A 27,705-nucleotide genomic window follows, 5' to 3' on the forward strand; every position below is an offset into this window, starting at 1 on the left:
AAGCAGGAAGTGTGTGTGAATACTTGCTGTACTGCACCAATGAAAACACTCCCCCCACATTTAGTCAAACTGTACATATACAGCCTGTTGCACTGCCTGAATAAGCAAAACTGTGCTCTCCACTCATCTGTTCATACTGGCATTTTCTCAACACTGAAGCTGCTATAATCAATATTTTCATATAACAGTGGATGAAATGTGTGTAATGTGAAAGATGTTGTTCATGGTGACGAGCCAACACAGACTCTGCAGGTCCTCTCAGCTCTTTGGAGCTTTATAGCATCTTTCCGCTCTTTCTTTGGATTTTATGCCCCAAAACTTTACTGTTCTGGTTCGGCCTCATTGCAAATGATTGTACGCTACCTGTGGAGCAAAACTTTGAATTTGGAGGTTGCTGAGGCAAGTTGGTGGTGACATGTAAATAGGCAACTGTTTTCCGATAAGTTCATCATATCAGTTTTTGTAAGATGATAAAATGTCAGTGTTGTGTTATGAGCTCATCTCTGATGCACAAATGGCCAAGAAATTTGTTAATGTGGGTTTAAACAAGTAAAATACAATCATCAATGTTGAGAAAGGTAAATAGTGAAATAGAAAATAAATCTGGCAAATGTGAGTCAAGAGTTGCATGCCCTTTTACATATTATTACATTGCTAGCCATATAGAAAAATAATGGCGCAATTTCAATAGATTATCTGCTGTCAAAAAGTCAAAGCAGATCATGATCAAGTGTCCACTGTTGAGGCAGAGAGCCACTGAGACCTGCTCGTATCAACGTCCCATCCTTTTCCACACAAATGCAATAAAGAGGATGAACACAAAGTTGGAGATTGATAATGAAGAATAAACATAAACCTCCCTGTCATATAGTTAGTTTTCTGTCCATCAGTGACATCCAGAAGTTAATGATGCTGTGATTCACCATCCATACAACAAAGCTGCAGATTATAGACTGAGGAGAGGTCAAAATTTGGTCCATTCACTGGACTAAAATATGTATAAGTATTGTCTCATCAGCCGTCCTTTCCCATGTCCTCAGTGGTACAGCCCAGCCTAGCGGCTTCACAGCAGAGTGGACTACTTTATTTAGAACAGAGACAGAGGGGTACAAACCACAAGCAGACTGCTTGGCTGACTCACTGACTAGAATAGAGAAAAACTGTTTGAAAAAGAAAAAGAGAGAATGACACAGAATGGAAAAGGAGACAGTGAGGATAGAATAGAAACAAAGATATTGTACTTCCTACTAACACAGTCACTGGTACTGTGATATTTATCAGAAAACTCTCAATGTGCCGTGGTGAAGCAGTTCTGTCTGTCCTCACTGTTTCCTCGAATTAAGAGTGCAAAGATCGGTCAAGCATGCCGTGCACAGAGGGCATGGCAGTGTACTTTTGGCATTTTGTGGCCGGAGGTGCCCAGCACACCCGCAGTTCGCTGGGAAACAGGGTGGGATGAAAAGGAATAAATTGCCATAAATTATGGGCAGGTAGCAGTCATCTCATTGCAGCTCCATTTTAATTGAGCCTGCATGAAACAATTCCCCATTAACACCCTTTACTATAAGCGGAGAAGTTTGTATTTTTCTTATTTAACACGTGTGTTTCCTGTCGCACCACTGTTGCATCTTCAACCAGCACAGTGAAGATTGTATTGATTAACAAGCATGATTCTGCTCGACCACATCCTGTTGTTCATTATAGCCACGGTTCGTCCTCTACTGAAATTAAAAGACAATGTCTCAGGTGTTGTGGGAGGTGATGCATGCAGCTGTTGCCCCCAGTAACCTGTTGTTTTTGGATGAGGATATGGAGAGAGAAGTGGTGGGAGCAGGTGGTTTTTGAGGGGGCTCAGAAGATTTAATTGTCATCTGATTTTTCACAGGCTGTACTGTGTGTCTTCTGCCTCTGTAAAGTGTCACCTCGGGAGATTGTCACTGCAAAACTGAGTTATGTGCACATGAAAAGTGTACAATTATTCTGCAGTACCATGGAGCTAGTGGAGCAGGATTTAATTAAGTTAACTGCTGTAGATATGGCACACATGATTGTAAAATGACAGTGTATAAGTGAGATAAAACTTGCATATAAGCAGTTAATGGAAATCGGCAACAGTTAACTAAAAGTTATACTTATAAGTTAAGAATTAAAAGGTAGAGGCAATTAAAATATAAGAATAACCACCTTATTTCAATATTATTTGGGGTTGTAATTAGACATTATTCTCATTATCAATGAATCTACCAAACATTGTCTGAATTAATCTATTAAAAAAATGGCCATCACACATTCAAAGAGCTCATGGAGGCATCTTATGTTGTTGTTCTGTGCGTGTGTTAATACTTAAATGATTAATCAATCATCAACACAGTTGCTGTCAGCTGACTAATCAATTCGTTGACCAATTATTTAAGATCTAATATTATTCAAGACTTAAACTTAATGTATGACTTGACTTGAAGTAATTAAGACTTTCAATACTGAGTAAGTTGATTAAGTTGATACAACATGCCTTAATCCTAATTAAAGTTTGATTAGCAAAAACACTTGACAAGTTAATTGAAAAGTAATGAAGTCTAATATAGGCAATGTATTTACTGCACATTGGTCAATTAATAGTTTGAAGCACATACACACACACACACACAGAGAGAGAGAGAGAAAGAGAGAGAGAGAGAGAGAGAGTAATAATCAGGTGTGCTGCTGGGGACTGCAACACCTGTCAGCTAAAAACAAACACACACACACTCACACACACTCACACTCACACACACACACACAGTTAACCAGTATCTCGCCTCCAGCCTCTATGTTCCCAGTCTCACATATTGGTTTACACAATTACACACACACTTACGCACTCAGTGTACGAGCCCCGGATGTCAGTCAGGATCTAATAACTACACCGCCCTCCTGAGGTCCGGCTCCGGGCGGAACAGGCAGGAAAGGTGCGTTTGATTTAAGCGACTTTAAATGCAGGCATCTGACTTCTAGCAAGAAACAGCACAGCTGTGTAGTTCATAGGCATCAACATGTAGAGAGTGGGATGAAATAATGACAAGCTAGGGAAAGTCGAGCTATAGGTAAATGCAATTAGCATGAAGACTCACCACATTAGTGAGGAAATCTCCGTCGCTGAGTTCCTCCAGGTCCAACAGGTTGGTGCCTCCGGACGGGTAGAGTTTCTCTGCTGTTAAACTGTCTAAGATAGACTCCATCATGACTGTCTGTGTCTGTGAGGCTCACTGGACTGATGGTCAGTAGCTCTATGGACTGGCGGTGAACGCAGATCTTAAAATCAACTCATTAAAAACGCAGCGGTTTGTTTTCTAACGGCCGCCGCGCGCTGCGTTTAGCGTCCTGCCGTTATTTTCACCGTCTGAACGTGTCCAGTCGCTGCTTTTCTTTCACTGACAAAAGTTGAAAAATGTCGAAATTTCACATCCTTCTCCTGCTGTGGCGGAGACGCTGCTATCCATCCAGCTGTGAGCGTGAAGCTGACTCTCCCCCCGCGTGTGCTGTCTCACCCACGCTACAATGAATATTCAGTGACCCCGCCCCGTGGCGTCAAATAACGAGCACGCGCATTAGCCTTAATTGTCCTCATTATCATAATTAAGGCTAATTACGTAAGTATACTTTTGAGTTCGTTTCAGAGGGAAATATTGTACTTTTTACTCAATGGTGGAAGAAACATTTTGGCTTAGGTAAAAGTAGCAAGACCACAATGTAAAAATACTTGATTACAAGTAAAAGTAAAAGCATAAACATTTTACTTCATTAAAAGTACACAGGTTTTGGAAAAAGAGCACTTAAAGTATCAATTGTCAATGTTTTATTATTATATTATTGGACTTTCTATGGTTTAATCAATAACAATGTCATGTTGAAATATTAATCTGATAAGTAACTAATAACTATAGCTAAATGATGATCTGAACTCCCTCTGACTCTAAGTCAAACAATGAAGTATCAGAAAATAAAGTAAAGTACATTAAAAGTTTATTGTACAGAATTAGAGTAGATGTACTAAGTTACTTTTCACCATTGTTTTTACTCCAATGTATCTATCTTACATCTCATCAGCCAAAATAGATGAAAATACCTTTTGGGGTGTACAGAGCCTTTGGGGGCCATGTTTAGTTTATTCATTGGATAGAGTTTTTTCATGTTTATGTGCATGGTTGCTGACTAATATGGCTTCCTGTGACACAGATGGAACTAGGCCCTTCTGAGAGTTATTAGTTCCACCTGGACTTGTCCAAACATCTGCTATAGAAAGGTCAATGGACAGGCAAGGAATGGACAGAGTGCATTGGATGTAATATTACCCCCTATAGGTAAGAGGGAATAATTGCAATTTGATTTAACTTGACATTATATTATGATAATCACAGTCTATGATGATCAGAAAACACTTTAAATGTGGCTCCAGCAACACCGAACACAGTTACTGCAAACTTTGTTCATATCAATGACAAAAATTAGATTGTGATCTACCTGCACTCATCTTTGAGCCTTGGGAAAGACATATTGTGATATGTGCCTGTGGTGAGGAATGTGTGTGTGAAAGACAGAGAAAAAGACAAGTGGCTAAAGAGACTGTTTTGACACTCCAAGATACTGCCTCCAGCAACAACACACACACACACACACACACACACACACACACACACACACACACACACACACACACACACACACACACACAGGAAGGTGGGAATGAAACAGATATTTCTTCCTCTTCCATGATTACTGAGGCTCACCCCTCTCATTCTGCCCTAGATTGTTTCTCCTTTGAGACACCGAGACAGAGAGACGGAGAGATTGAACTACCTGTACAGCAGGGTGAGAGAAACTGTGTCCATTGTGTTGCAGGTATCAGAGGTGCGTGTGTTTGTGCACTGTAACTCTGACCTGTTACACAATCTGAATTGATTTCAGTGAAAGAGACATGTAAGAATGACATTTACAAGTGTTGTTTATTTACTTATTTATATCTTTTAGCCACCAGCATTGCCATCCATAGAGCCACTCAGTCTGTCCACCATTTTAGTCCAGACTGAAATATATCAACAGCTTGTCATGAAATTTGGCACAGGCATTCATGGTGCCCAGAGGACACATCCATACTGACTTAGGCAATCCCATGACTTCTCCTAAAGCACCACTATGAGGCTGGAATTTTTGGTTTTGTGTGAAATGTCTCAACATTAACTGGATGGATTGCGATGAAATGTTCATGTCCCCCTCAGATGACTTGTAATCCCTTAACTTTTCAACTTGTGGCATCTCCAGGTCCAAATTATGAGTGTTCCAGTATTTTGGTGTATGACAAAATACTTACAAATTCAATGATATTCCCATCAGTCTGTGCTTTGTGTTTAATGCTGATAGACTGTAAACATGGGAAATATTATGCAATTCAGAGGATTGGAGTCTCAGACTCTACTTAACAAGATCAGAAAACACTTCCAACATTCTTAGCCCCAGAGACTCAGGATTTCATTTGAACCCAAGGCCCCTCAGTGTATTGTTCGATCGAGGTCATTGCAGAGGGTGTGGTAGAGGTGAAAAGACAGAGCTCCTTTGTCATCACAGACTACAGTGATTACCATCAGGCATCTGTGTGTATGTTTTATGTTCCTATTCAAAGCCAGCTGTTACGTAACGATCTCCTGTTACTCTTCAACCTCTTTCCACCTGACTTCTTCTTATTTCCGTCCTTGTTTTTCTTTATCTGTTTTCCTTTTCGATCATTCCTGCTTTCTCTGCTTCCACCCATCCTCTTTACTCCCTCTTTTCTCTATCCACATATCAGTTTACGGAGGTGTCCCGCCACAAGGGACAGGATGTCTCTGTATTTCTATCACACATTGTGGTTTTGTGTAACTGTGGTGACCTTCCACTGACTACAGTAATTCTGTCCCTAAACTTGATTAATCCTAATTCACTTTTAAAGGTGCACTGTGGAGTTTTTGACCACCAGTTGCACTGTTGAGCAATGTTGTCATGAGAGGACGACTATTTTGCTTGTATCACTTGTTGTGGTGGGTGATGTGATAACCAGCAGGATGGTAATGTATGTAGACAGTTGGATAAAATTTAGCAGTTTGCCAGTTAACCAGGAGAAGAAGAACACTATAAACAAATGTAAAGAACTTACAACACACTTTGTGTTTACAAAAGTTTTATATAAGGCAGGAAATGCTTTCTACAAGTGTTTGTTGGAATGAAAACACTGTGTGGTACTTTTCATTTGAAACCCAAAACAAATATAATGCTATGTTTTTTATTACATCATTTTAATTATTATTTATAGCCTGAGTAGTGAGGATCTGTATTATTACAGCACACATGCAGTTACCACCTGTCACCAGAGGTGTCGCCAAATCAATCACAACTGAAATCCTAAAGTTGTAATTGTTTTCTTTTTTTGCCACTTGGAAGCAGCAGAACGAGCTGTAAACACATGATCATATTATCACCTTATAAATTTTTATAACCTGTATTCATGTCACTTCAGCGTGAAATCAACTTGATGGTGTGATGAATGGAAACAAATGGCTGTTGGCAACAAAGGAGAAACTCAATGCAGCTCAGCAGAGCTAAACATCAGTCAGCTTTTATGGAAAGTAAGTAAGGAAGTGCCCACCTCCTCCTGCACATGACAAACAGTCCAGGATGCACAAAGGCTGCATGATAAAGAATTTATGCCATTTTACATACTTAACTTTCACATATTATTACAAGGTAAATAACTGTTAACCTTACATTGTATATTAACTGCTGATTCCATGTAAGACCTCAATGTAATTAATGTATTTATTTTATACAAACTTGACTTTTTGTCTGTTTGAATGCAAGAGCTTTCTGATTGGTTGTTCATCTGTTGATGCATGTCTTGAGAGGCAGCTTTCTGATTGGCTGTTGGTGTGATGCTGCAGGTATGACTCATCCTCTATTCCTGACACAGGGTTCTGACCTTTCATTTCCTTGGTGACCGCCGTGATGTCATCACCTCTTGTCGTCATTCATTGTTGTCATCATCCTCTTCTGCCGCCAGCTGTCTGTCTCTCGCATCCACATTGGGGATCGCTGGGTTGACAATTAAGAAGAGCGGTAACATCAAAGCATTGAGGTGGATAAAAACACAGTTTATGTGTCTGTGTGAGTCAATGATGGGTTCACTGTCACCACCAGACAATTAGTCCTTATATCGTCTCTCTATCTCAACCCCTGTGCTGACAGGCGCATTCACAGTAACACCCACTCATGACTGTGAATATAAATTCATACTTTGATATTAATGACCTCTATCTCCAGGCAGTGGTCAGGGCCAGCACAAGACTTTTTGGAGCTCGTAGCATCACTCCCCCCAACTGCACACCTTCACCACAACCACTCAACCTATAGCTGCACCTGAAATATAATACAGTATAGTATAGTAACTAGTACTAATGGTAGTGTACTGAGAAATAGCAAAATGTAACAGAAGAAGAGAAGCCAAAAGGAGACAGTAAATAACTCGGCCCACCACTGCCTTTTCTACTCCATTACGTCCAATACATGCATGTACTGCTGGCCATAAATATTATCAGAAAAATGGGTTTTAGTGTAAAGAAAATCTGAGTGATTGTGAGTTTGTGTTTGTACATAAAGCTCAGAGGGTGCATGTGGTTGGCTGGCAGGTGGTAGCTGGGTGGAGGAGTTGATGTATAATAAGTAGCGGGCAGACAGGGAGGTATGATGGAGAGTAAGTGCACAGTCAATTTTCCCATAATGTCTTTACAAGTGGCTGGAGATAGAGCAGACTGTATAAACAGTGTCGTCAGACTCAGTGTGGCTGAAACTGAGCAGCTCTTCTTCTTCTTCCTTTCTTTCTTTCTGCTCCTTACAGACAAATAAGATGCCAGAGGAGCCCATTGTTTTCCTTCCCTGTTATAGCCCATCTTATTTTCTGGCACTCTTTGTGTTGCTTTTTCCTCTCTGATCATGAAGTTCAGAAGTTCAGAGTGAGCAATGAGGAGAGAGGGATATGCAGGGAGAAAGACAGAAACGGAGTTGAATAACGCCAAGACTGTAATCAAAGCCAGCCTTATTCTTTTCACACTGTTACATCATCTACACACTCATACAACAGGGTCAAGTTTAACTGTCATTTATCTACAGATGGACAGTTCACTGTTTGGCTTGAAGGATCTGTCTTTAAATTATCATGATGACATCGAACTATAAAAATTTACTTGTGTGAAGACAGTGAAGTTGACAGAATATTAGACCCATATGTGATTCTTAAACATCTCAACACGCTGGTGTCACATCCTTCACTCTTCTGTGAAGGTTTTACACAAGTCAGGAATCGGTGCAGGCTTGTCGGCTTCTCCCTCAAACTGGACCAGGGGATCTACATGCATTTGGCCACCTAGTGCATTTGGCATACTGTGAGACTGTGACAAGCATGCATCTCATGAAATGACAGTTGCGCCCTCTACTGGAGGATCAAACACATAGGAGAACACAACCTCCTATGGACATACAGTAATATGCTTAAATGCTTGTAACTGAGCACCACTGTTTAATCATGCTAATGTGCAACAGACTGTAAGAAGAGACACATATTTAGTTTCAAGTTAGCTTATTGTATTACTACTGAAACTACAAAGATTTTGTCTTCTAAGTGGATTGATGTGTATGTAAAATTCAACTTAAAAAGGGACATCATCTGTTTTTGTAGGTGTATTTGTGCCACAAAAGAAGCAGTTTCCTTCTCTGATTAACTGCCCCGGACTCTAATCCAGGTTTATTAAGCTGTCTGCTGATTTTCCTCCATAAGAGGAGTCAACATAAAACCAGTCCGGAACAGACAACACACAAGTTTTCCCAAAATGTCCCACTGTGACTATAACTGCTTAATTGGCTGTGGTCACCACTGCATGGTCTTCGATCGGGTCAGTTTCCTGGTCAGAGCGTGGCGAACCGTCAGCATGTAGGAGCGACGGTCGGGCAGAGGGCGCTGCTGATCCAACACCAGCCTGTCCGACACAACAAACAAAACATCACCGATAATCGCCAGTAACTGCCAAACTACGTGACACATCACAAACACGCAGCGTGGCATCTCCTGTTTGACAGTGTGTCCGTCTGTGGTGCTGGAAATGTGCACTTTCTACTTTCCAAGCTGCTTCTGGAGTTGTCTCATCACTGTCCACAATTTATTTCATCTTTTCAGCTGTGAGTACACTTAAGTATGTCTCATTTTCAGCGCTCAGGTTAGATATGATACAGCTGCAACGCACCTAATGAGTTGAAACACTGTTGCTTCCACAGCTGATACAGCTTCAGCTACAGACAGCTCGTTGAAGCCGCACCTACACACACACACACACACACAAGCAAGCAATTTAATTTCACTTAATTAGCAAAGACAAATACAAGTCACTAGTATTTATCTACTTTACCTATAAACATTATATACAGTGTATGTAAGTTACTCCAAACTGAGTGGGAAACTAATTAGATGTACAGTGACTCCATAAACTTGGCATCTTCTTCTTCCCATTAAAGAATATAAAAATATATAAAAATATACAAGACCACTTAAAAAGTTTTGTATCAGTAGAAACTAATGACTACAGTAGAACGATGCAAACACACACACACACACAAACACACAAACCTTAAATCCTTGGCCAGTCTCTGTCCTTCCTCTGTCGTCACCTCCCGCCCTATTTCCAAATCTGCCTTATTGGCTACAAGCACTGTAGGAACAACTGAGACACACACACACACACACACACACACACACACACACACACACACACACACACACACACACACACACACACACACACACACACACACACACACACAGAGCGTAGACAATAAAACCAAAGTGATGATGCTATCCTGTGTCCTGTTAACACTTGACCTACAGAGCACACGATGGTCTACCAAACATGGAATGTATGTCCACCCCGTGTGTGTGTGTGTGTGTGTGTTTGTGTCTGTGTGTGTGTGGAAAGATGACAATAGACAGACGTCAAACAGAGTATGAACAGAGACTCGCTGCACTTTAAGAGCAAACATAGCGAACACACTGTTCCTCTGCAGATCGTTGCGCTGGTTCAGTGGTTCAACAGCTTGTGTGTTAGCTTGTTGTCTAAGTTACATTTCATGTCTCCAAGTCATTTTTATACAGAGCATTATACTGTCACTGTCAGTGACACTATAATATATAATATAGTTTCTGTCGAGAGGCATCAGAGCTGCAATAATCTTATGGATGGCTTATAGATGTTATAACACATACAGCCTTTACCTTTATGTCATCAAATGAATGACATTAAAGGCCCTATGCACAAGATTTGAAAAGTTTTGACTGCAGCGTCTCCTAGTGGTGCTATTGAAAAAAATAAAAATAAAGACATGTCCTGATGCAGGGTGTCACAGTCAGAGGAGGCTTTAGCACCTTTCCTTCAACGTTCCCTCTGTTAATGAGCGAGTTAGTTCCCTACCCAGACTCTGTTTGGTTTGGTCGATGAGTTTCTTGAGTCGTGGGACCTCCAGGAAGGTGAGGCGCTGCGTGATGGAGTAGAGCAGCAGGAAACCGTCAGCCCAGCGGATAGATGACTCCAGAGAGGCCGCAGAACTCTCCTGGAGAAGATCATGTCTGATAAGTAACCATATGGGAAACACTGACTCACAAAAACATCAGCGAAACATCGTCAGATTTATTGGCATTAATAAAGGAATAGTTCAACATTGGGAAATATGGTTTATAATATTTCCTCCTTTCACCAGTAGTTACATTATGCTGAACTTAATTAACCGCAAGCTAAAACAATTGGGTTAAAGATGAATGAAGTTTTGACTTTGATTAAATTTGACTTGCAAATTAAAGCGCCGCTAATGTTTGTCTATTTTGTTTGGCCTCCATCAACTCAGAGAAAATTAAACGCAAGAAATCCTGACCTTACCTTTTAGCTAATCATGTTTTATGAATGACGTCATATTATATATATATTATAACAAACACAACTGTGTTTCATCTCAGTTATAATTCTGCATGACTGGATGCATTGATGCTGATGCCATTTAAACACATGTTTTGTGCTCTGTGACGCTACAAGGTCGTACAAGTAGAGACCCGAATTTACCTTACAAGCTATATCCAAGATCTCCAGATCAACAGCTTCCTGGTCCACAACCCGACTGCATCTGTAGGTCACCTCTGTGGTACAATAACACACACACACACACACACAGTCAGAGGTAGAATGACGCAGTAATGTAAGCAAACGCAATTGTGATAAACACTTACCCTTTTTATGGTCGTACTCGCCGATGAAGCGCTTGGTCATGAAACGAACGCACAGTGCTAGAGACAAAAAACAGACTCAGTGACTTGGAGAGTGAACGGCCAAAAACACAAGCACACACTCACTGAGTAATATTTCTCTTTTATACTGTACAGTTAGACACATGACGTTTTATTTACACATTTGCATCTGATCTGTATGTTTATGTGTCATTGTCGGTTTAAGAATTTTCCCTGGCTCGTTTAAACAAACACACATTTCTGTGTGTTTGGGCGGAAGGCGTTTGGATGGGTTCATGTATGTTTGACGTCTGTGTCTGTCATTTGAGAGCTCACTGGATTTCCCTCACGCGGGACGCATTTAAAGATCATTCAGGCCTGTTCAGGTTGTTATTTGAGCCTTTACGGATGAGCTTTCATTCATTCTCAGGAACTACAACTTGTAGTTTACCTCCATCACATCACCGCCGCAGACATTTTTGATATCACAAGCTGAGGTGTGGCTGTCTCTGAGATATCTGCTGTTCAAAGCATCAAAAAAAACAAAAACAAATTGTCTGTCAGGCGATGGTTGCTGGTTACTCCGGGCAACCCACAAACCTCAGCTGTCTTCACTAAAACTATGAGTCATATATTCACAGCATTTAAATCAAGGTTATATGTGTAATCTTTGAGGTGTAGTCATAATGTTAGAGGTTATGTCTGCATTAACCATGCATGAAAAGCACAAAAGTCCCTGCAAAGCGATTTCTCATCCCGATCTGTTTTCCCACCATGCAACATCGGGAGACAGGCGGCAAGGTCACAGACATGGTCGGATATGTTTACGCTTCAACGCTCAGGTATAGGGGTCAACTTCAGACCTGTGCAAGGATTCCATATTTAGCAAAACCTCTTAAACCGAGACCCAAAAACTTGACCCTAAACTTAACCTCTTTTATTTCCTTGAGCTGGATTTTTCCCCCACATGAACATGTGACAGCACATCCAAACATATGCTCTTATATAATCCAAACCATGCCAATTGTGTACCTCTGCCTTCTGGTCTACCTGTATTTGTGTGCAGTTCACCTGTTTTTCCAGTGTTCTGAGCTCCCAGAATGAGGAGTTTAACTGGAACCATTTTCCCGCTGGGCCCACTATTAGTCCACTGTTGGTCCCTGCATGAAAACCCTACAGACAAGAGCGGAGAGTCAACGTTAAGTCACAATATATTTACACACAAATGATTACGGAGCTACACACCACAGGCTACTACACCACAGGCTGCAATAATACTGACCTTTATGTAGAAATAACTTCCAGATATAGAGAGGAGTAAAAATAATGAACTCAGTGTTCGGTCTCAAGACACTGAGCAGACTGGGAATGAAGGGAAGGGACTGTCTTCTCTCCTTTTCAGTGTGTTTAAGTGTGAGACTCTCTGCTTGCGTTTTGTTTTAAGAGCTCTCTCTCTCCCCCTCTCTCTCTCTCTGGGAACACTATATGACAAAAACCATTTGTTTGGAGGAGCCGTGTCCAGCTCCAGACACCAGTATCTCATTCCGGATCCATTCAAGACGCATAAACACACTTTTTAAAAAGGGACTTTCAGCGACTTACAATCGCTCCAAAGATTTACCACTTATCCTGAAATGAAGATAAATTCGCTGTGACACCCGGTGTTGCCTCCAAATCCGAAGATTTACTCCTGCCTCGCTGTAATGGTTTTGAGACTCCGCTGAGTGCTGCTGAGCGTTCACAGCTCACTTTCAAAATGTCAAGTGAACTGAATATAGGTTTGTTGTTGTGCACCCAAAAACAAAATCAGTGTGTGTGTGTGTGTGTGTGTGTGTGTGTGTGTGTGTGTGTGTGTGTGAGTCTTTAAACTGAAGCTGCACTTTAAGTCATTTAAACCCGTTTGTGAAGAATGATGGGCATTTGCCCCCTCGGCCAACTCACCAGTGAAGCTTTTTACGAATGTATCGTGAAGCCTCTTTTCTTTCAAACAACAACAAACAGTCCAAGGCGAGTGTGACTCACGCAGTGGCCTTGACATTATCTCCTGTGTGTCAGCAGGCCTGGGCTTAAAGCCAGATTAAACCACATTTCATCAGGGATTTTTTTTGGCAAATGCTTGCCTGTGTCTTTTAACGTTTGAGGTATAACAGTTTAAAGTGCAATTTATTTTCTGCTGGAGGGGCAGAAGTTTATTTTCACAACCTGTAGATTATTTAGTGTAATACAAAAGCAAGGATGATGTTCCTGGTTTGTATGAACTGCTCTGCTTCTAAGAAATGACACCGAGTACCGAGTGCTCTCCAAATGTGCGCCTCAGTTCACGCTGTTCGGAGCAGTGTCAGCAGTGAAGACAAACACTAATATGCAACACAATGACAGAAACCCACTAAACTGGAGTACAGACATTAGTAAGATTTTATTCATATTTCATACGTTTCTCGCTTTTATTCAACAAAGATCGTTCTCAGGGGCGAGAGCGATTTAATTGTGTACAACAAGCACCAAGGACAGCTTTAAGTTAAGGAGCAAGGCTGAGTCTCTTCAGAGAAGAGTGTGTTCTTTTAGCAGATGAGAGTTTTTTTTTTTTTTGGTTGTTTGTGTGTGGGTGTTACTGGGTGTTCAGCAAACCGATGGCTCGTCAACAGCAGCAGCTCCTTCCGTGATGGCTTTGACACATTTGGCCATCGTCTGCGAAGCCCTGCTGATGGAGTCTGAGCACAGAAAAAAGGAGTGGGGGTTTAAGAAGTTTATTTTACAATTTCTATATATATGAATTTTTTCCTGTGTATACACTAAAAAAAAAAAAAAGATACACTTACCTGTCATATAGAAGTCCTTTGCTGTAAGTTGTGGTGGCACCAGAGGAGCTGCTATGAGGTCCTGGTTCACTGTCTGAGAGAGTGAGGAAACGGTTGAATGAAGAGATCTGCCTGATAAATCATCTGAGGAATATGTGTGTATTTGTGTGTGTGTGTGTGTGTGTGTGTGTGTGTGTGTGTGTGTGTGTGTGTGTGTGTACCTTGGCAAGTTCATTTGCTTGTTTGAAGTAGTTCGCCTCCTCTACGTCCTCATAACGGACCAGATTAGGAGAAACCTCAGCTAATCTGGATCGGACCTCGTCCATAGAGTCGTAGGGCAGAGTCACACCAGCCAGCTGCAAACACACAGGGACATTTCTTTGGTCAAATTAACTGTTGATTTGCATTAATGAACATTTGTATATTCTATGTGAGCAACTTCCTGCTCACTTCAGACACAGCTCTGATGATCTTCCAGTCCTCTCGGGCCACTCCTGGTGCAGTGACGGCCACCCGGGTTTGTTGGCTCCTGCCTTCAGTGTTGACATAAGTGGCATTTTTCTCTGTGTATGCTGCACCAGGTAGGATGATGTCTGCCATTGGTGCTCCTACATCACCGTGGTGACCTGGAGGAGTTGAAAACATATATAAATATAATATCAAAAATTAGTGATTTTGGATTCTTACTTTTACTCTCATGTTATCTACTGAATGCCTTGTGTGTGTGTATGTGTTAATGTGTTAATGTGTTAATGTGTTAGTGTGTGTGTGTGTGTGTGTGTGTGTGTGTGTGTGTGTGTGTGTGTACCCTGATAGATGATGAGGCTGTCTTTAGGCAGGTCAGCTCTGGTGATGCAGCCGGCATCAGCTCCCAGCAGGAACAGCACTTTGGGTGGATTCTTCCTGATGGCGTCCACACCGGCCTTGTAACCCAGATCTAATGCTGCCACTTGACTCGCCACTCTGGTTACACACACACAAAGTATGAGCAGGAGGCATCTCCTGTATTTCACTCATAGAGGCTTTAAAACGTTGCCACTGTACCTGTGCAGGACATTAAGGACTTTCCATCCCTCCTCCACTCCACTGCTGGTTCTGGCGTTCTGAGCGATGGTGGAGACGGTGCTCAAAATGGCGGCTCCGTCTTCTCTCTGCAGAGCGCTGCTGCCCACGATCACTACCGGACGCTTAGCAGCTGAAAGGACCTGGAGACAGAGGAAAGGAGAGGAAAAATTAAAATAAAAGTCCCGAGACGTCCAGCTGAGAACTGTCAAACTGTATGTGCGTCCATTACCTGGCAGAAGGGGTGTGTGCCGTTAGCCAGCTCCTTCAGCACTGAAGTGTCCTCTCCCAGGTGGTCGTATGTGTAGCTCAGGTCAACATTGTGACCCACCATGGCAACACGCAGCTCATTATGGAGCCAGCTGCCAGAGGAGGAACACAGGGCAGAAAGTTAGCAGAGTGCAACTTTGTTGGGAAAGGGAGAAAGTAGCTCAGTAACAGTGAGCGAAATATTGACTGTAAAGTGTGATGTCTGGAGTTTACCTCTTGCGGATTCGGGCGTTGAACAGTGGGGCTTCATAACGTGGGTTGGTTCCTATGAGCAGCAGCAGGTCGCAGTCCTCAATGCCAGCGATGCGGGTGTTCAACAGGTAGTTGGAGCGCAGGTCAGTGCTGCAGAGAGAGCAAAAAATAATAACAACACTGTTGGAACACTTCACTTTGTTTAAGCTCATAACCTTCACAAACACATGAGCAGACTCACCCTGCCCCCGCTGTAGGGAAGACCTCCTCGGTGCACAGGTTTTCTGAGTCGAGTCTGTTGAGGAGGTCTTTGAGGGAGATCAGAGCTTCGGCGTCAGCCATCCCTCCTGCTATGGCTGCGACCTCACTGCCCTGCACGCTCTGCAGCTACACACACACACACACACACACACACACACACACACAGACACAGACAGGCATTTATGAATACAGGCAAGAAAATGTAATACAACTAAAACGCCAAAGAGAATGCCTCAGCTGTCATTAATGACCTCCAGTAACAGACAGAGACACATTTGGCTCCCTGAAAACAAAAACATGAATATCACCATCTCCCATCAACAACAAACAGGTCACATAAAGAAGCAAACACAAACTTACTGCTCCAGCAACACGAGTGAGAGCGTCCTCCCAGGTAGTGGGGGTCAGCTGACCTGAATCATCCTTCACCATTGGCTGGGTCAACCTCTGTCTCTTCAGACCATCATATGAGAACCTGAGGACGCACGTGTTAGGATTGTAGTTCTTTAGTCGAGCTACATAGCAACAGATATAACTTTTTTTTAAGTGGATTCATTCAATCTGTTTCAGTTTCTTTAATTCACTCTTAACTTACTTAATTCACTCTGAAACATGTCAGGTTTATACTTTCTGTCTTGGGTCTGTCTGTGTCTCACCTGGTCTTGTCAGAGATCCATTCTTCGTTGACGTCTTCATTCAGCCTGGGCATCACCCTCATTACCTCACCTCCTCTTGTGCTCACCACGATGTTACTGCCCACGGCATCCAACACGTCGATTGACTCGGTTTTCCTGCAAAGACAGTAGAAGATGAGACTAAAGAAAAAGGTACGACAGAATAGGACACAAAGATGAACACGCTAGCTTTAAACTGCTAAAACAAATCCTTTCCAGGTTTTTTTTTTTTTTTTTTTTTTTAAAGCTCAAATCTGCAGTAACGGACTAATCTGGATAACACCTAGTCCACCAGCTTAACTGAAGTATCAGACTCGATCCTACCTGGTCTCCCATGGTCGTGCAGTGAAAGCGTAGGGTTTGGACGTGAGCGCTCCAACAGGACAGACATCTATGACGTTCCCCGACAGCTCCGACATAAACATCTTCTCTACATACGTCCCGATCTGCAGGTTGTTTCCTCTTCCTGTTGTTCCCAAGTCTTCAACACCAGCGATCTCACTGGCAAAACTTCAAATAAAAACACACACACAGGAATGAATGAATGAATGAATATGCAGTTAAGAGGATCTCATAAATTTCGCCACTTGAAAAGACGTTAGCAAACAATCAGATTATCACATTATTCCAGATAAGTACTTACCGGACGCAGCGTGTGCACTGGATGCAGCGGGTCATGATGGTTTTGATGAGAGGTCCGATGTTTTTGTCCTCCACTGCTCTCTTCGCTTCTGAGAAACGACTGCGGTCTGAACCAAACTGCATGGACTGATCCTGGTGACACAGCATACACGCAATTATTCAATGATTTAGGCAGCACAAACTCAATTCCATTGTTTTACAGTCACAGCTGATGCCTCAGCAGCAGCAGCAGCTGTGTCTATTTGCATGGCAAGATACCACTAAGGATAAAGGAGAACATATGTTTTTTTTTGTAGGTGAACTGGCCTTTTAACTTCCACACCCTCATCCTTTAGTTACCTGCAGGTCACACTCTCCTCCTTGATCACAGATGGGGCAGTCCAATGGGTGGTTGGCCAGCAGGAACTCCATCACTCCCTCTCTGAAAGCACATTAAGAGTTTATTAACTAAGTTGACATTTTACAAGTTTTCCAAAAGACTGAATCGTATTTGAATTTGTACCTGGCTTTGCGTGTTTTCTCTGAGTTAGTGAGGATGTTCCAACCCTTCATAACGGGCATGGCACACGCTGCTACCGGCTGAGGGCACACGACAGCACACACACATCCATTAGACATTAACACTGTAAACGTTTACAGCATTTTCTGACCCAAGGCATCTACTGTATCAGTGTTCTTTGTTACAAGTTGATGCTAGTTCAGCTTAGTGCCTAAAGACAAAACAGATGCACTCTGTTACCTTTGGAGCTTTCTCAATCTCCACCAAACACATACGGCAGTTTCCTGCCACTGAGAGGCGCTCATGGTAACAGAACCTGGGAATCTGGATTCCTACTTTCTCACAGGCCTGAAAGGGAGAGGAAAGAGACATCAAGCAACAACAACAAGTCAGTAAAGCTACACTAATCTGTTGTCTTACTGGCCCTACCCAAGTACTTGGTTCACTAACTGATGATACTTAAATAAATGAGGTTCTACCTCGTTATCCAGGCTCCTGAAATATGTTAGTGTTACAATTATCCCTTAAAACATGCCAGTAAGCTTTGGTAACACCAGGTCCTGAATTCTTTTTTTAACAATAAAACATTAATAATGTTGATTGTTTGAATGGCACATAATGTAGCAGATAGATTTTAGAGTAAATTATTGGCAGGACAACACAAATACCCTACAATAATGTCGACTGGTGAATACATGTAGATGCAAGAATCTACAATACTAACAGACCATATAAAACATCTGTATTAGCTTGCAGTTAAATAATTTGATGCTTCTTACCTGGAGTACAGTAGTTCCAGGCTCCACCTCCACTGGTTTCCCATCCACAAACACTTCCACCATGTTGCTGGCAGCGCGCACTGGAGTGCGCACTGAAATTGTAAACAAAAGGACACAGTTGTTGAAATGACCAGAAACTCTACCAATAAAATACATTTAAAATGTACTGTTTCCATATAAGTGAGAGAAAAATGGACCAGAAGTACATCTTGAAATGAAGTAGACCTACATTTGGTATGAATGTATATAAATATCCTTGGGTTAAATCTAAACTAACAAACATTGTGCTATACTCGAACTAGTGATTTTAAATACCCACACCCTGCACTAAGGAGAAGAACTGCTGTTGGTTACCTTGAGACACACACACATTTAGATCTTACCAGTGCTGGATGGAGCCAGGCTGCCTTTGGCAGCTCCGGCTAGAGCACGGCCGACGATCGGCAGTCGCAACATGACTCTGAATGAAAAACAGAGAGAAAGCAGCCAACATATGAGCTAACCTTTTTCTGACTGATAGCAAAGTGTACATTAGAATCCAAAGAGGGATCAATAGAATGAACTTGTAACAATTAAATTATTAATTAATAACAGTAACAGCCAGTGCTCTTAAGAGGTTTCTATATCACTCAGGTTTTTGGTGTTACACAATAGCTTAAAATTTGGGGTTTTTTCTGTGTTGCTATCTGTACAGTAAAGTAAAACAGTATGTTAATAAATGAGGAGTTGCAAACTTAAGTACGCTTCTTGTTTCATCAGGGCTACTAAGTATGTCACTAATAACTATACAAGGTGTTGCTACAAGTTTTGAACATTAATATTTACAATGAAAAGTCTTATTAATTCTGCTTAAAATCTGATAGCAGATTCCAATAGAATCTTTGGGGGTTCCAGGGTTTACAAAACATTATCAATGTGCTGAATATGAGGTACTAATTAATATTTTTGGGATTGAGGTCTTCAACTTTTCACATCTGGAACACTTGGAAGTTTCTTCTCCATATGCTGGACAGCCTTAACAAATTATTAGAGGGTCGAATATACACGCTCTACAGAGGCATGATTTATTGTAGGGTTGTTATTTGGGATTGAATACGTTTGAGCAGGTCCAGCTAATAAACTCGAAACACAGTGACAGCGTACATAACCAGAGATACTGAAGCTTGTGCTACTTAGCATGCTAGCTGTCACTGTCAACAACAACAAGTGTTATTCTCACACAGACACGCAACGTTTCAAGGAGATAATGCACAGAGGTCAAAAGCATATTTTACGAAACATACTGAGATAATAACGCGACTACATGTAGTTTTTGTTTTTAAGCAATGTGGACAAGAGAAGGAGCTAAAAGTAGCATGAACCTTGCAATGAGGGCTCCTTTTTGCAGGCTAACAGCGTTAGCTTAGAGAACTACTCAAGGGCACGGGCAGTGCAGTGTTGTCAGAGGGTAACTAAGGGTAATCAGGTCAAACACATAATTTCCCACTGGTCTTGCAATTAAATAACATAAAGATTTAAACGTGCGTAAGTGCATTATGTGTTTCTCGTTCTTACCTTTCGCTATTTGGCCTTCTTGACCAGAACAGCGGTGATGCGAGTTTTACAACCAGTCAAATAGCTATGGCGCTGTTAGCGGAAATAGCGTACTGTCCTACTTCCGTTTGAAATGAGACCCCAGGTTTCACAATAAAAGTAACACCTTCACACAAAAAATAAACAAAAAGGTGACCTGAATTAGTATTTAATTTAATAAGCATAATATACAGTTAGCATAAATCTGTCCAAAATTTCTTTTAAGGGAGAAATTCACTTATTTAACTTTATTACTAATATTGTATTTGTGCATGTGCGTGTTACTGCAGTTTATTACAAATATCAATAAAAATGTGTGTAGAGCTGTGTAGAGTGTAAAATTTCCTTAAAAATATTTTTGAGGAATATGAATTTGACAGTAACATCCCATATTGTTTACCTGTTGATCTACCAATTTTGTTAATTCGTTTTCACAACATAGATAGGTTCGGCTTTCACCTTCAACTACATTTCCCACAATGAACCAGGCGTTTACCGGAACTAGCTACGTGTTCGTTTTCGCGACGGTTCAGGAAACGTCTATAAACAGCTACAGAAACGAGCAAGAGTTGGTGCTTTCTCCTGTGAAGGAGTACAGCAGAACAGGTAAATATTCTCCAGAACCAAGAAATGCAGTTGTTTATCAGCCGCTAAACAGTCACTGCTGAGTTTATGCCAGTTGTGTTACAAATGAGACTAACCAGGCCTTCTCATGTTATTAAACTAGTTAGCAACAAGCTAAATGTGGTTGCTAGCGTCCACTTAACTTAAATAAATTAAATATATCAGTGTTTTTCGTGGATGAAACTGATACTGCTCAATAGTTAACCGATGTTATTGGTTTTTATAATAACGATTTTGCATACTTTTGAGGTTTTGGGTGTAGCTCAGTTAATGTATAGTTGTAGTGTAGGCTTGCAGTAGCACCCTCTGTTTCATTGTCATCATGTGTCTTGTCATTGTTGACTGATCAGTTATAGATGTATTATACATTTAAAAAGGTATATTTTAAATTTGGGAACCACAGGATCAATATTTCTTGTTGTAAATATGTAAGAACTAAGCTTTAGTACTGCTTGGCGTTAGCAGGACATGATTGGTCCAGTTAAACAATTACAAAAAACATTATGTAGCTATGTCAGCTCACCAAGTATGTTATTCCCGTTATGCTGGGTTTATTCCTAATTTTATAAAATACTCAAATGGAACATAGTAGATACCTTATTTAAGAACTGACAAATTGTAGCCAAGATCCAGCAATGATAATTGTTTTGCTGCTCCTGAATGTTAGAAATACAGCACTATATTTACTGTGATTTTATATTTGTCACTGTAAAACTTAGGTTGCTCCTCCTCTACAGAGAAATCTTAGACCTAGATAACCTTCAGAATAAAACAAAACACCAGAGAGAAATCAGAACTTTACAAATCTAATAAATCAGACTGCATATGTCGCTCAAGTCCGCCATCTGACATAGTCTCAAAGCTTAATCTACCTGTTTTTCTTCTCCTCTACCCTCCATCCTTTCCCCCTCCCCATTCCATGTGCACTTGAAATCTAATTTTCAGCACCATGTTGCCGACCACCTCGCCGCACAGCAACGGTGCCCTTGGCTCCAGGGACGCTGCACGCCACACGGCGGGTGCCAAACGCTACAAGTACCTGCGGCGGCTGCTGCATTTCAGACAGATGGACTTTGAGTTTGCCCTGTGGCAGATGCTTTACTTATTCACATCACCACAGAGGGTCTACCGCAACTTCCACTATAGGAAACAGACCAAAGACCAGTGGGCCAGGGATGATCCTGCTTTCCTGGTCGTGCTCAGCATCTGGCTGTGTGGTGAGTCTGTGCTCATCTGACGGTGCCAATATAAACAAGTCTTGGTAATAATATCTGTCTATTCATTTCCACACCTATTTGTTTTCCCTGTTGGATTATATTTAAAGAAACACTGGTGCATTGCGGTTCATTTGAATTGGTCTTAATGCTGCCAGTTGAATACTGATGTTGTCTCTGATAAGTAAACACTGCCTGTATTCATCTGCAGTGTCAACAATAGGCTTTGGTCTGGTGCTGGACATGGGTGTCCTGGAGACTCTGAAACTGCTGCTGTGGGTGGTCTTTGTGGACTGCATAGGAGTCGGTCTGTTCATATCGACACTCATGTGGTGAGTCGCAAGTTCGTCTAGATTACTGTATGAAATGAAAGGAGTTGGAAGAAGTAATTGTTAATTTTCTTTTTGCCTTTTCCAGGGTTATCAGCAACAAGTACCTGCTAAAGCATCCCAGCAAAAATTTTGATGTTGAATGGGGCTACGCATTTGATGTTCATCTCAATGCTTTCTACCCACTTCTAGTCATCCTGCATTTTCTGCAGCTCTTCTTCATCAACCGTGAGTAAATTGTGTCTCTGTGAGTTTTTTGAGTATGTCTGAAAGTACATGGTCCAATTTAGTTTTAAATGCAAATTTAAAAGTCTTGAAACCCATTCTTCGTCCGCTGTTGACTTTGTTTTCTATATTTTTTTATTTTGTATTATGAATAATTTGTAACAATATAGTTGATCATTAAACAGGTAATTCCCACTAATGAAGACACGCAAAAAACTAACAGATGTGTTCTCTGCAATGACTTGTGTTACAGTTTGTATTTGGACAGTCAGTTGTATGCATAGTTAACTTAAGCCTGTTCCATCTGGCGATAGACAAAAACAACACCTCTAACAAAGCCTTAGAAAGTGGAGTGTATCCGTCACATTGTGATGAACCAACACCAACAGAGTCTTGTGACATCACTTTTAAGCTTATAGATGCTTTTCACTTCATTTTGAATTTTTCTCATTTGCTCTCGTGAATGATTCAACCTTCTTTGATATCAGTGTATTATTAAGCTGATAAACCAGTTTTAGACCATACAAAAATATCTATCCCAAAAAAGTCTAAGAGGACACTGTCTTAAGTTTAGTTAATCAGCTATAAAATTGATACTCACAGTAATCCAGTGTGGCTTAATTTAGTGACCCGTTTGGATTAGTTTATCAGATGTTATGTCTGAACTTATTTGTTGTTGTTTTTTAGATATTGTTGTGATAAACTCCGAGTGGTTCCTGGGATACTTTGTCGGGAACACTATGTGGCTGATCGCCATTGGTTATTATCTCTACATCACCTTCTTAGGGTACAATGGTAAGCCCCATTCACATTTAAATACAATATGTTAAATTACTTTTGACTTTTTCTGTAAAAAAAAAATAAGAGCAGAATAGACACTTTCTGCATGTATGTCACCTTTTTGGCAAAACAGGATTTCAGATCAGGTTCATACAATAGCTGGTCACATGTTTGTTTTGTTTTTTTCAAATTTCCATTTCAGTGAGACTTTATAGATGTGTACTGTCAGCACAAAGTGTCTGCTGTCTGTAAACCGTCGTCTTGCGTTATCCTCACAGCTCTACCTTTCCTGAAGAACACGGTGGTGCTGCTCTACCCCTTCGCTCTGCTCGGCCTCATCTACGTCCTCTCTGTCTCTCTGGGCTGGAACTTCACTCAGGCTCTCTGCTGGTTTTACAAGTACCGAGTCCAGTAGAACCGGTTTGTCCCTGAGAGTGGACACTAGTTGCCTCCAGGCCCTCGTCGAAATCTGTTTTCAACTCACGCCTGTGTGACATCAAAACCATTTCCAGCTGCTGTCGGTCAACATCTGGTTGAGATGGACTCTGCCTCTGGTTGACTCTTAGTAAACTTGGACCTCTGGGTTAATTGAAGCTGACTGTTTCTTGACTCTCACTTGATTTTCTGTTTGGCTCTCCTGTTGAGCTGGAGCTCCAAAGTCAGTAAACAGCGATGTGTTTGGACTGGTTGCATAAACAAGGGGACAGATGAGACGCAGCTTTTATTGTTGTTCTTTTTGTATGATTTGTAAATAGTACTCTGGCAGGTTGTAATATATACACAGAGGTTTGTTTCTGAAGAGGATGCTTTGTTTCTTTGAGTTTTCATAAAAAAAGAAAATGAAAATCCTGCTTATTAAAGAGAAGGAAGGAAAGTAGAGGAATGTGGGAAGCATTTTTTCCTTTTTTCCTTTAAAGTGTACATTCCAAAGCACTTTCAATAAAGGGTTTTATTAACTTAAGTTACTGCAGTTTTACTTCCAGAGGAATAACTCAAAACCACGCTCTCCTGTTGCTGAATATTTGATGTCTCTGGGGAGGGTTTTTTTTTTTTTTTATACAATGCAAGATTTTGTAGTAACATGTTAAACCCTCACAGTGGCACTGTTGTTGCTGTAATGGGTGACTGGACGTGATCACATCGTGGTGCTGGAGTATCACAGTAATATTTGTGGTTTACATCATGATGCGGATGCAATGTGAGGAATCTATAGCTGAAAAAAAAAAAAATGGCATGATCACGTGTCTCCAGGTGCTCTGGTATGGCGACTCTAAATTGGCCATTAAAAAGAAAAACAAGTAATAATGACAATAAAAATTAATAATCATTTTGGAGTGGAATTGAATTTGTAAGATAAATAAGGTACAACAGTGACAAGTGAGTATTGATAATGATATGATAATGAGGAATATGAATATTATTTACAATGGAAAAAATACATTTATGTAAGATATTGTATAACTTGAGAGCTGCTCATTTTCTCATTTGTAAAAAAAAAAAAGAATGCAAGAGGAAACAGGCTCTTCACCAAACTGCATGAAAGCAGTTTAAGATTTAAGATTACTCTCCATCACAACCAGTGGGATTAGATCATGAAAAACAATGAGAAGAACAACTTTTAAACATGGTTGATCATTTAATCAGAGAAGCCATTTTTATTTATTTTGATGAACCAGATTCAGGCCTTTGGCTCGTTACCGCACCTTTCTACTTCAGAGAATTCATGAGCATTTGCTTGAACTTCTCCAAGTCGACTTTCTTAATGATGACCGCCTTCTGTTTCTTCTTCATCTGCTCAATGTAGTCCAGCACCATCATGCCTCGGGTGTATTTCCCCTCCAGCTCCACCGTCACAGCAACCTGGGGAAGGGCGACAGGAAGTGATTTGAGCACTCCAAACAGATTTTTTTTTTTTTTTTTTTTTTTTTTTAGAAAATAAAAAGAAAAACAATGGCAGCTCACCTCCTCACTCTCTGTTATAATCGTGTGGTCGATGGCTGCAGCTATGGCGTAGGTGTCACAGGAATTGAACCCTTTCCCCTCTGTGGTCTCCTTTTGATATTCCGCTGACCTCGCTTTCTGCAGAGACAAGATGTTTACATGAGGTGTGACTGAGGATCATTCGGCACTGAAAGCAGACTGAGCAGCTGCCACTACACTAACATTAGAGTAAGAACATTGTGTACACCTGTACTTGATCAAACACGCTTGGTGTTGCATCATGTAACCCCACAGCTTTGCTAGTGTCAGCACAGTATGATCATTTCCCTCTACATGTCTCTCTCACCGTCATTGAAAGGTTGGAAATCTTTTTAAAGAATTCAGCCTTCTCTGTGTTTTGGGCCAGCCACTGGTCATAGAAAGACTGAGGGGGAACAACAGAGAGTGATCAGTGTACAAATAAAGTCGATCAAATCATCATAAAATGGCATTTCTGCATGTTTTTCATGTTGCTTTAAACATAAATTACATAAAGATAGTTGAAATTTTATTGCTTTATCAATCCAGATATCTTTGGAATAAAAAAAAAAGTGTTAATCTTCAGATAATGCTGATAATCTTTAAAGCATTGAAGGGTTAATCTCTTGTCATGTTCTGTTTTCAGCCTCACCCACGGCAGGCTGTTCCTGCAGCTGAACTCCCAGGAGGCGATGTAGGTGGGGCAGGTGTAGCGGTCCAACACGATGTAGGCCGCCTCAGGGTCAGCCACGAAGTTAAACTCTCCACATGCAGTGGTGTTACCCCTGGCTACACACACACACACACACACACACACACACACACACACACACACACACACGGTTATTATTATTCTCAGTAATATAAGAGCAGAGATACAAATCAAGAATTAAAGATGTGGCAGATTTCGGCAGTTGACCTACAGTTAATGTTTCCCCCCATCAGGTAGAGTGCCTTCAGTTTCTTAGGGAAATTAGGGTCCAGTTGGACTGCAACAGCCAGGTTGGTGAGGGGGGCCGTGGCCACTAGAGTCACCTGCAGACAGCAGCAGCAGCAAAGCAACACATGCATCATCTTTATATTAAATATGCGTGTGAATTTGACATTTTCATGATTATGTTTCGGAATTGAAATGAATTAATTCATTTGCAAATAAAAGCCCTTGTGTTTGTCTCACCTCTCCAGGGTTTTGATTGACAATCTTGATCATGGCCTGCACAGCTTTTTTCTTCAGCAGCTCCAGGCCTGGAGCGTCCGGATCTGGGACATCTCCCAGTCCGTCCTTCCCATGGTAGTCTCCGGCATGTTGCTTACGGGCCAGTAGGGGCTTTGCACAGCCACGATACACTGGGATCTGTGGGGGTATGGCGAATGCGAAGGTCAAACTTTCACACCGCCCTAAATCTACTCAACAACACCCGTCAACACCCACGTACAAGGGCTCTGTTAGACTTACATCCAGCCTGTTGCAGACTTTCAGGACACGCAGTGTGTTCTTGATGACGTTCTCCAGGGGGGTGTTGCCGTGGCAACAGGTGATCCCCAGGATCTCCACGTCAGGGGCCGCAACGGCCACCATGATGGCCAGAGCATCATCCACCCCGGTGTCCATATCAATGATCAACTTCATCCTGTGTTAAACAGGAAGACACAGTTCACATGTGAAGACTGGTGCTTTCTAATAATACACACAATAATCTATCAGGTCTGCAGACAGTGCAACAGTGCAACAGTGTTCCTGATCGAGAGAGCTACCAGAGAGCTGTAGGCTAAGGAACAGGTTTTTCACATGCACAGTGTGGAATTTATTGCACACACACTAGTCTGCTTGTTTGTGAAATACGGGGATCATAAGGATAAGGATGAGGCATTTTTCAACACTTTTTCAACCTTTCAACCTTTTTCTAAAGGCTTAAGAGCTCAGTGCAGTGTCTGATTTTTAATGATATATACAGCATTAATAAAGTTAGCAGTTACAACTTGTTGCAGAGTGTTAGCTGAAGGCAAGGAAAAAATATTCCCCACCCATATTTTCTGGGTGTAGAGTTTAAATATGTGATATATCTTTGAGAAATTTTGCATGGAAACACTGCACCGTGGGTTTAAAATCTATTTTTAATCTATGCAACATGAGCATTTCTTATGATCAAGTCTCCACAAGACTGAAGCAATTTTCAAACATTAACAAGAGTTGCACATTTGAAACATTTTGACATGATGCTTGTAGATGATGGAAATAGGTTTCATGTTTTGAAAATGGTCTGAAATGAGAGTAAAATGTGAAACCCTCACCTGGAGAACAGATCCGGACGGGTGTTGACTGCTGGAGAGTGGAGAGGCGTCTGCTGACTGCCCTAACCTGAAAGTGCATCAGGCTGTTAAGCTTTCTGCAATTATAGGAAAGGGTGTGGTGTTCACTCTGGCAGTCAAACAGTTAATACCATATCTTCTCATAGATCCTCAGAAATAGCTGTCTTATAATAAAAAGAATTAAAAAACACAGCA

At 41.3% G+C, this 27,705-nt stretch overlaps 5 protein-coding genes and 1 long non-coding RNA gene across 6 annotated transcripts in view; 2 read left to right on the plus strand and 4 right to left on the minus strand.

The window, feature by feature from the left end:
- Positions 1 to 3,506, minus strand: part of creb3l1 (cAMP responsive element binding protein 3 like 1) — a 33,228-nt gene extending 29,722 nt beyond the window's left edge. Inside the window, exon 1 of the mRNA XM_022769860.1 lies at positions 3,111 to 3,506. Within this exon, the coding sequence (XP_022625581.1) occupies positions 3,111 to 3,221 (111 nt within the window). The 5' untranslated portion in view covers positions 3,222 to 3,506. The remainder of the gene's footprint in view (positions 1 to 3,110) is intronic.
- Positions 3,507 to 4,321: 815 nt separating this feature from the next.
- Positions 4,322 to 7,186, plus strand: LOC111239918. The gene is made up of 3 exons (XR_002665891.1): positions 4,322 to 4,340; positions 6,527 to 6,635; positions 6,977 to 7,186. It is a non-coding gene; the product is annotated as an uncharacterized LOC111239918 (long non-coding RNA).
- Positions 7,187 to 8,507: 1,321 nt separating this feature from the next.
- Positions 8,508 to 12,470, minus strand: LOC111239919 (ras-related and estrogen-regulated growth inhibitor-like). The gene is made up of 7 exons (XM_022769864.1): positions 12,392 to 12,470; positions 11,324 to 11,380; positions 11,160 to 11,233; positions 10,518 to 10,656; positions 9,680 to 9,773; positions 9,300 to 9,371; positions 8,508 to 9,035 (listed from the first exon to the last, which is right to left on the minus strand). The coding sequence occupies exons 1-7, from the start codon at positions 12,441 to 12,443 to the stop codon at positions 8,927 to 8,929; spliced, it is 597 nt and encodes a 198-aa protein (XP_022625585.1). The 5' UTR covers positions 12,444 to 12,470; the 3' UTR covers positions 8,508 to 8,926.
- Positions 12,471 to 13,712: 1,242 nt separating this feature from the next.
- Positions 13,713 to 20,141, minus strand: LOC111239928 (NADH-ubiquinone oxidoreductase 75 kDa subunit, mitochondrial-like). Its single transcript, XM_022769875.1, has 19 exons — positions 20,052 to 20,141; positions 18,881 to 18,957; positions 18,498 to 18,589; positions 17,959 to 18,066; positions 17,722 to 17,798; positions 17,559 to 17,640; positions 17,221 to 17,351; positions 16,902 to 17,087; positions 16,560 to 16,694; positions 16,264 to 16,378; positions 15,884 to 16,029; positions 15,664 to 15,792; positions 15,413 to 15,542; positions 15,163 to 15,323; positions 14,927 to 15,081; positions 14,569 to 14,744; positions 14,340 to 14,474; positions 14,140 to 14,212; positions 13,713 to 14,031 (listed from the first exon to the last, which is right to left on the minus strand). The coding sequence occupies exons 2-19, from the start codon at positions 18,951 to 18,953 to the stop codon at positions 13,940 to 13,942; spliced, it is 2,196 nt and encodes a 731-aa protein (XP_022625596.1). The 5' UTR covers positions 18,954 to 18,957; positions 20,052 to 20,141; the 3' UTR covers positions 13,713 to 13,939.
- Positions 20,142 to 20,586: 445 nt separating this feature from the next.
- Positions 20,587 to 24,489, plus strand: unc50 (unc-50 inner nuclear membrane RNA binding protein). Its single transcript, XM_022769869.1, has 6 exons — positions 20,587 to 20,675; positions 21,639 to 21,910; positions 22,119 to 22,239; positions 22,325 to 22,464; positions 23,149 to 23,256; positions 23,520 to 24,489. The coding sequence occupies exons 2-6, from the start codon at positions 21,643 to 21,645 to the stop codon at positions 23,654 to 23,656; spliced, it is 774 nt and encodes a 257-aa protein (XP_022625590.1). The 5' UTR covers positions 20,587 to 20,675; positions 21,639 to 21,642; the 3' UTR covers positions 23,657 to 24,489.
- Positions 24,276 to 27,578, minus strand: LOC111239922 (inosine-uridine preferring nucleoside hydrolase-like). The gene is made up of 8 exons (XM_022769868.1): positions 27,493 to 27,578; positions 26,657 to 26,831; positions 26,378 to 26,554; positions 26,124 to 26,235; positions 25,853 to 25,989; positions 25,529 to 25,606; positions 25,204 to 25,320; positions 24,276 to 25,101 (listed from the first exon to the last, which is right to left on the minus strand). Exons 2-8 carry the CDS (start codon positions 26,828 to 26,830, stop codon positions 24,949 to 24,951), a joined length of 948 nt encoding a protein of 315 aa, XP_022625589.1. The 5' UTR covers position 26,831; positions 27,493 to 27,578; the 3' UTR covers positions 24,276 to 24,948.
- Positions 27,579 to 27,705: the final 127 nt, after the last annotated feature.

The sequence above is a fragment of the Seriola dumerili genome, unplaced genomic scaffold (assembly GCF_002260705.1).
Source record: "Seriola dumerili isolate Sdu_G_001 unplaced genomic scaffold, Sdu_1.0 BDQW01006251.1, whole genome shotgun sequence".
Lineage (NCBI taxonomy): Eukaryota > Metazoa > Chordata > Actinopteri > Carangiformes > Carangidae > Seriola > Seriola dumerili.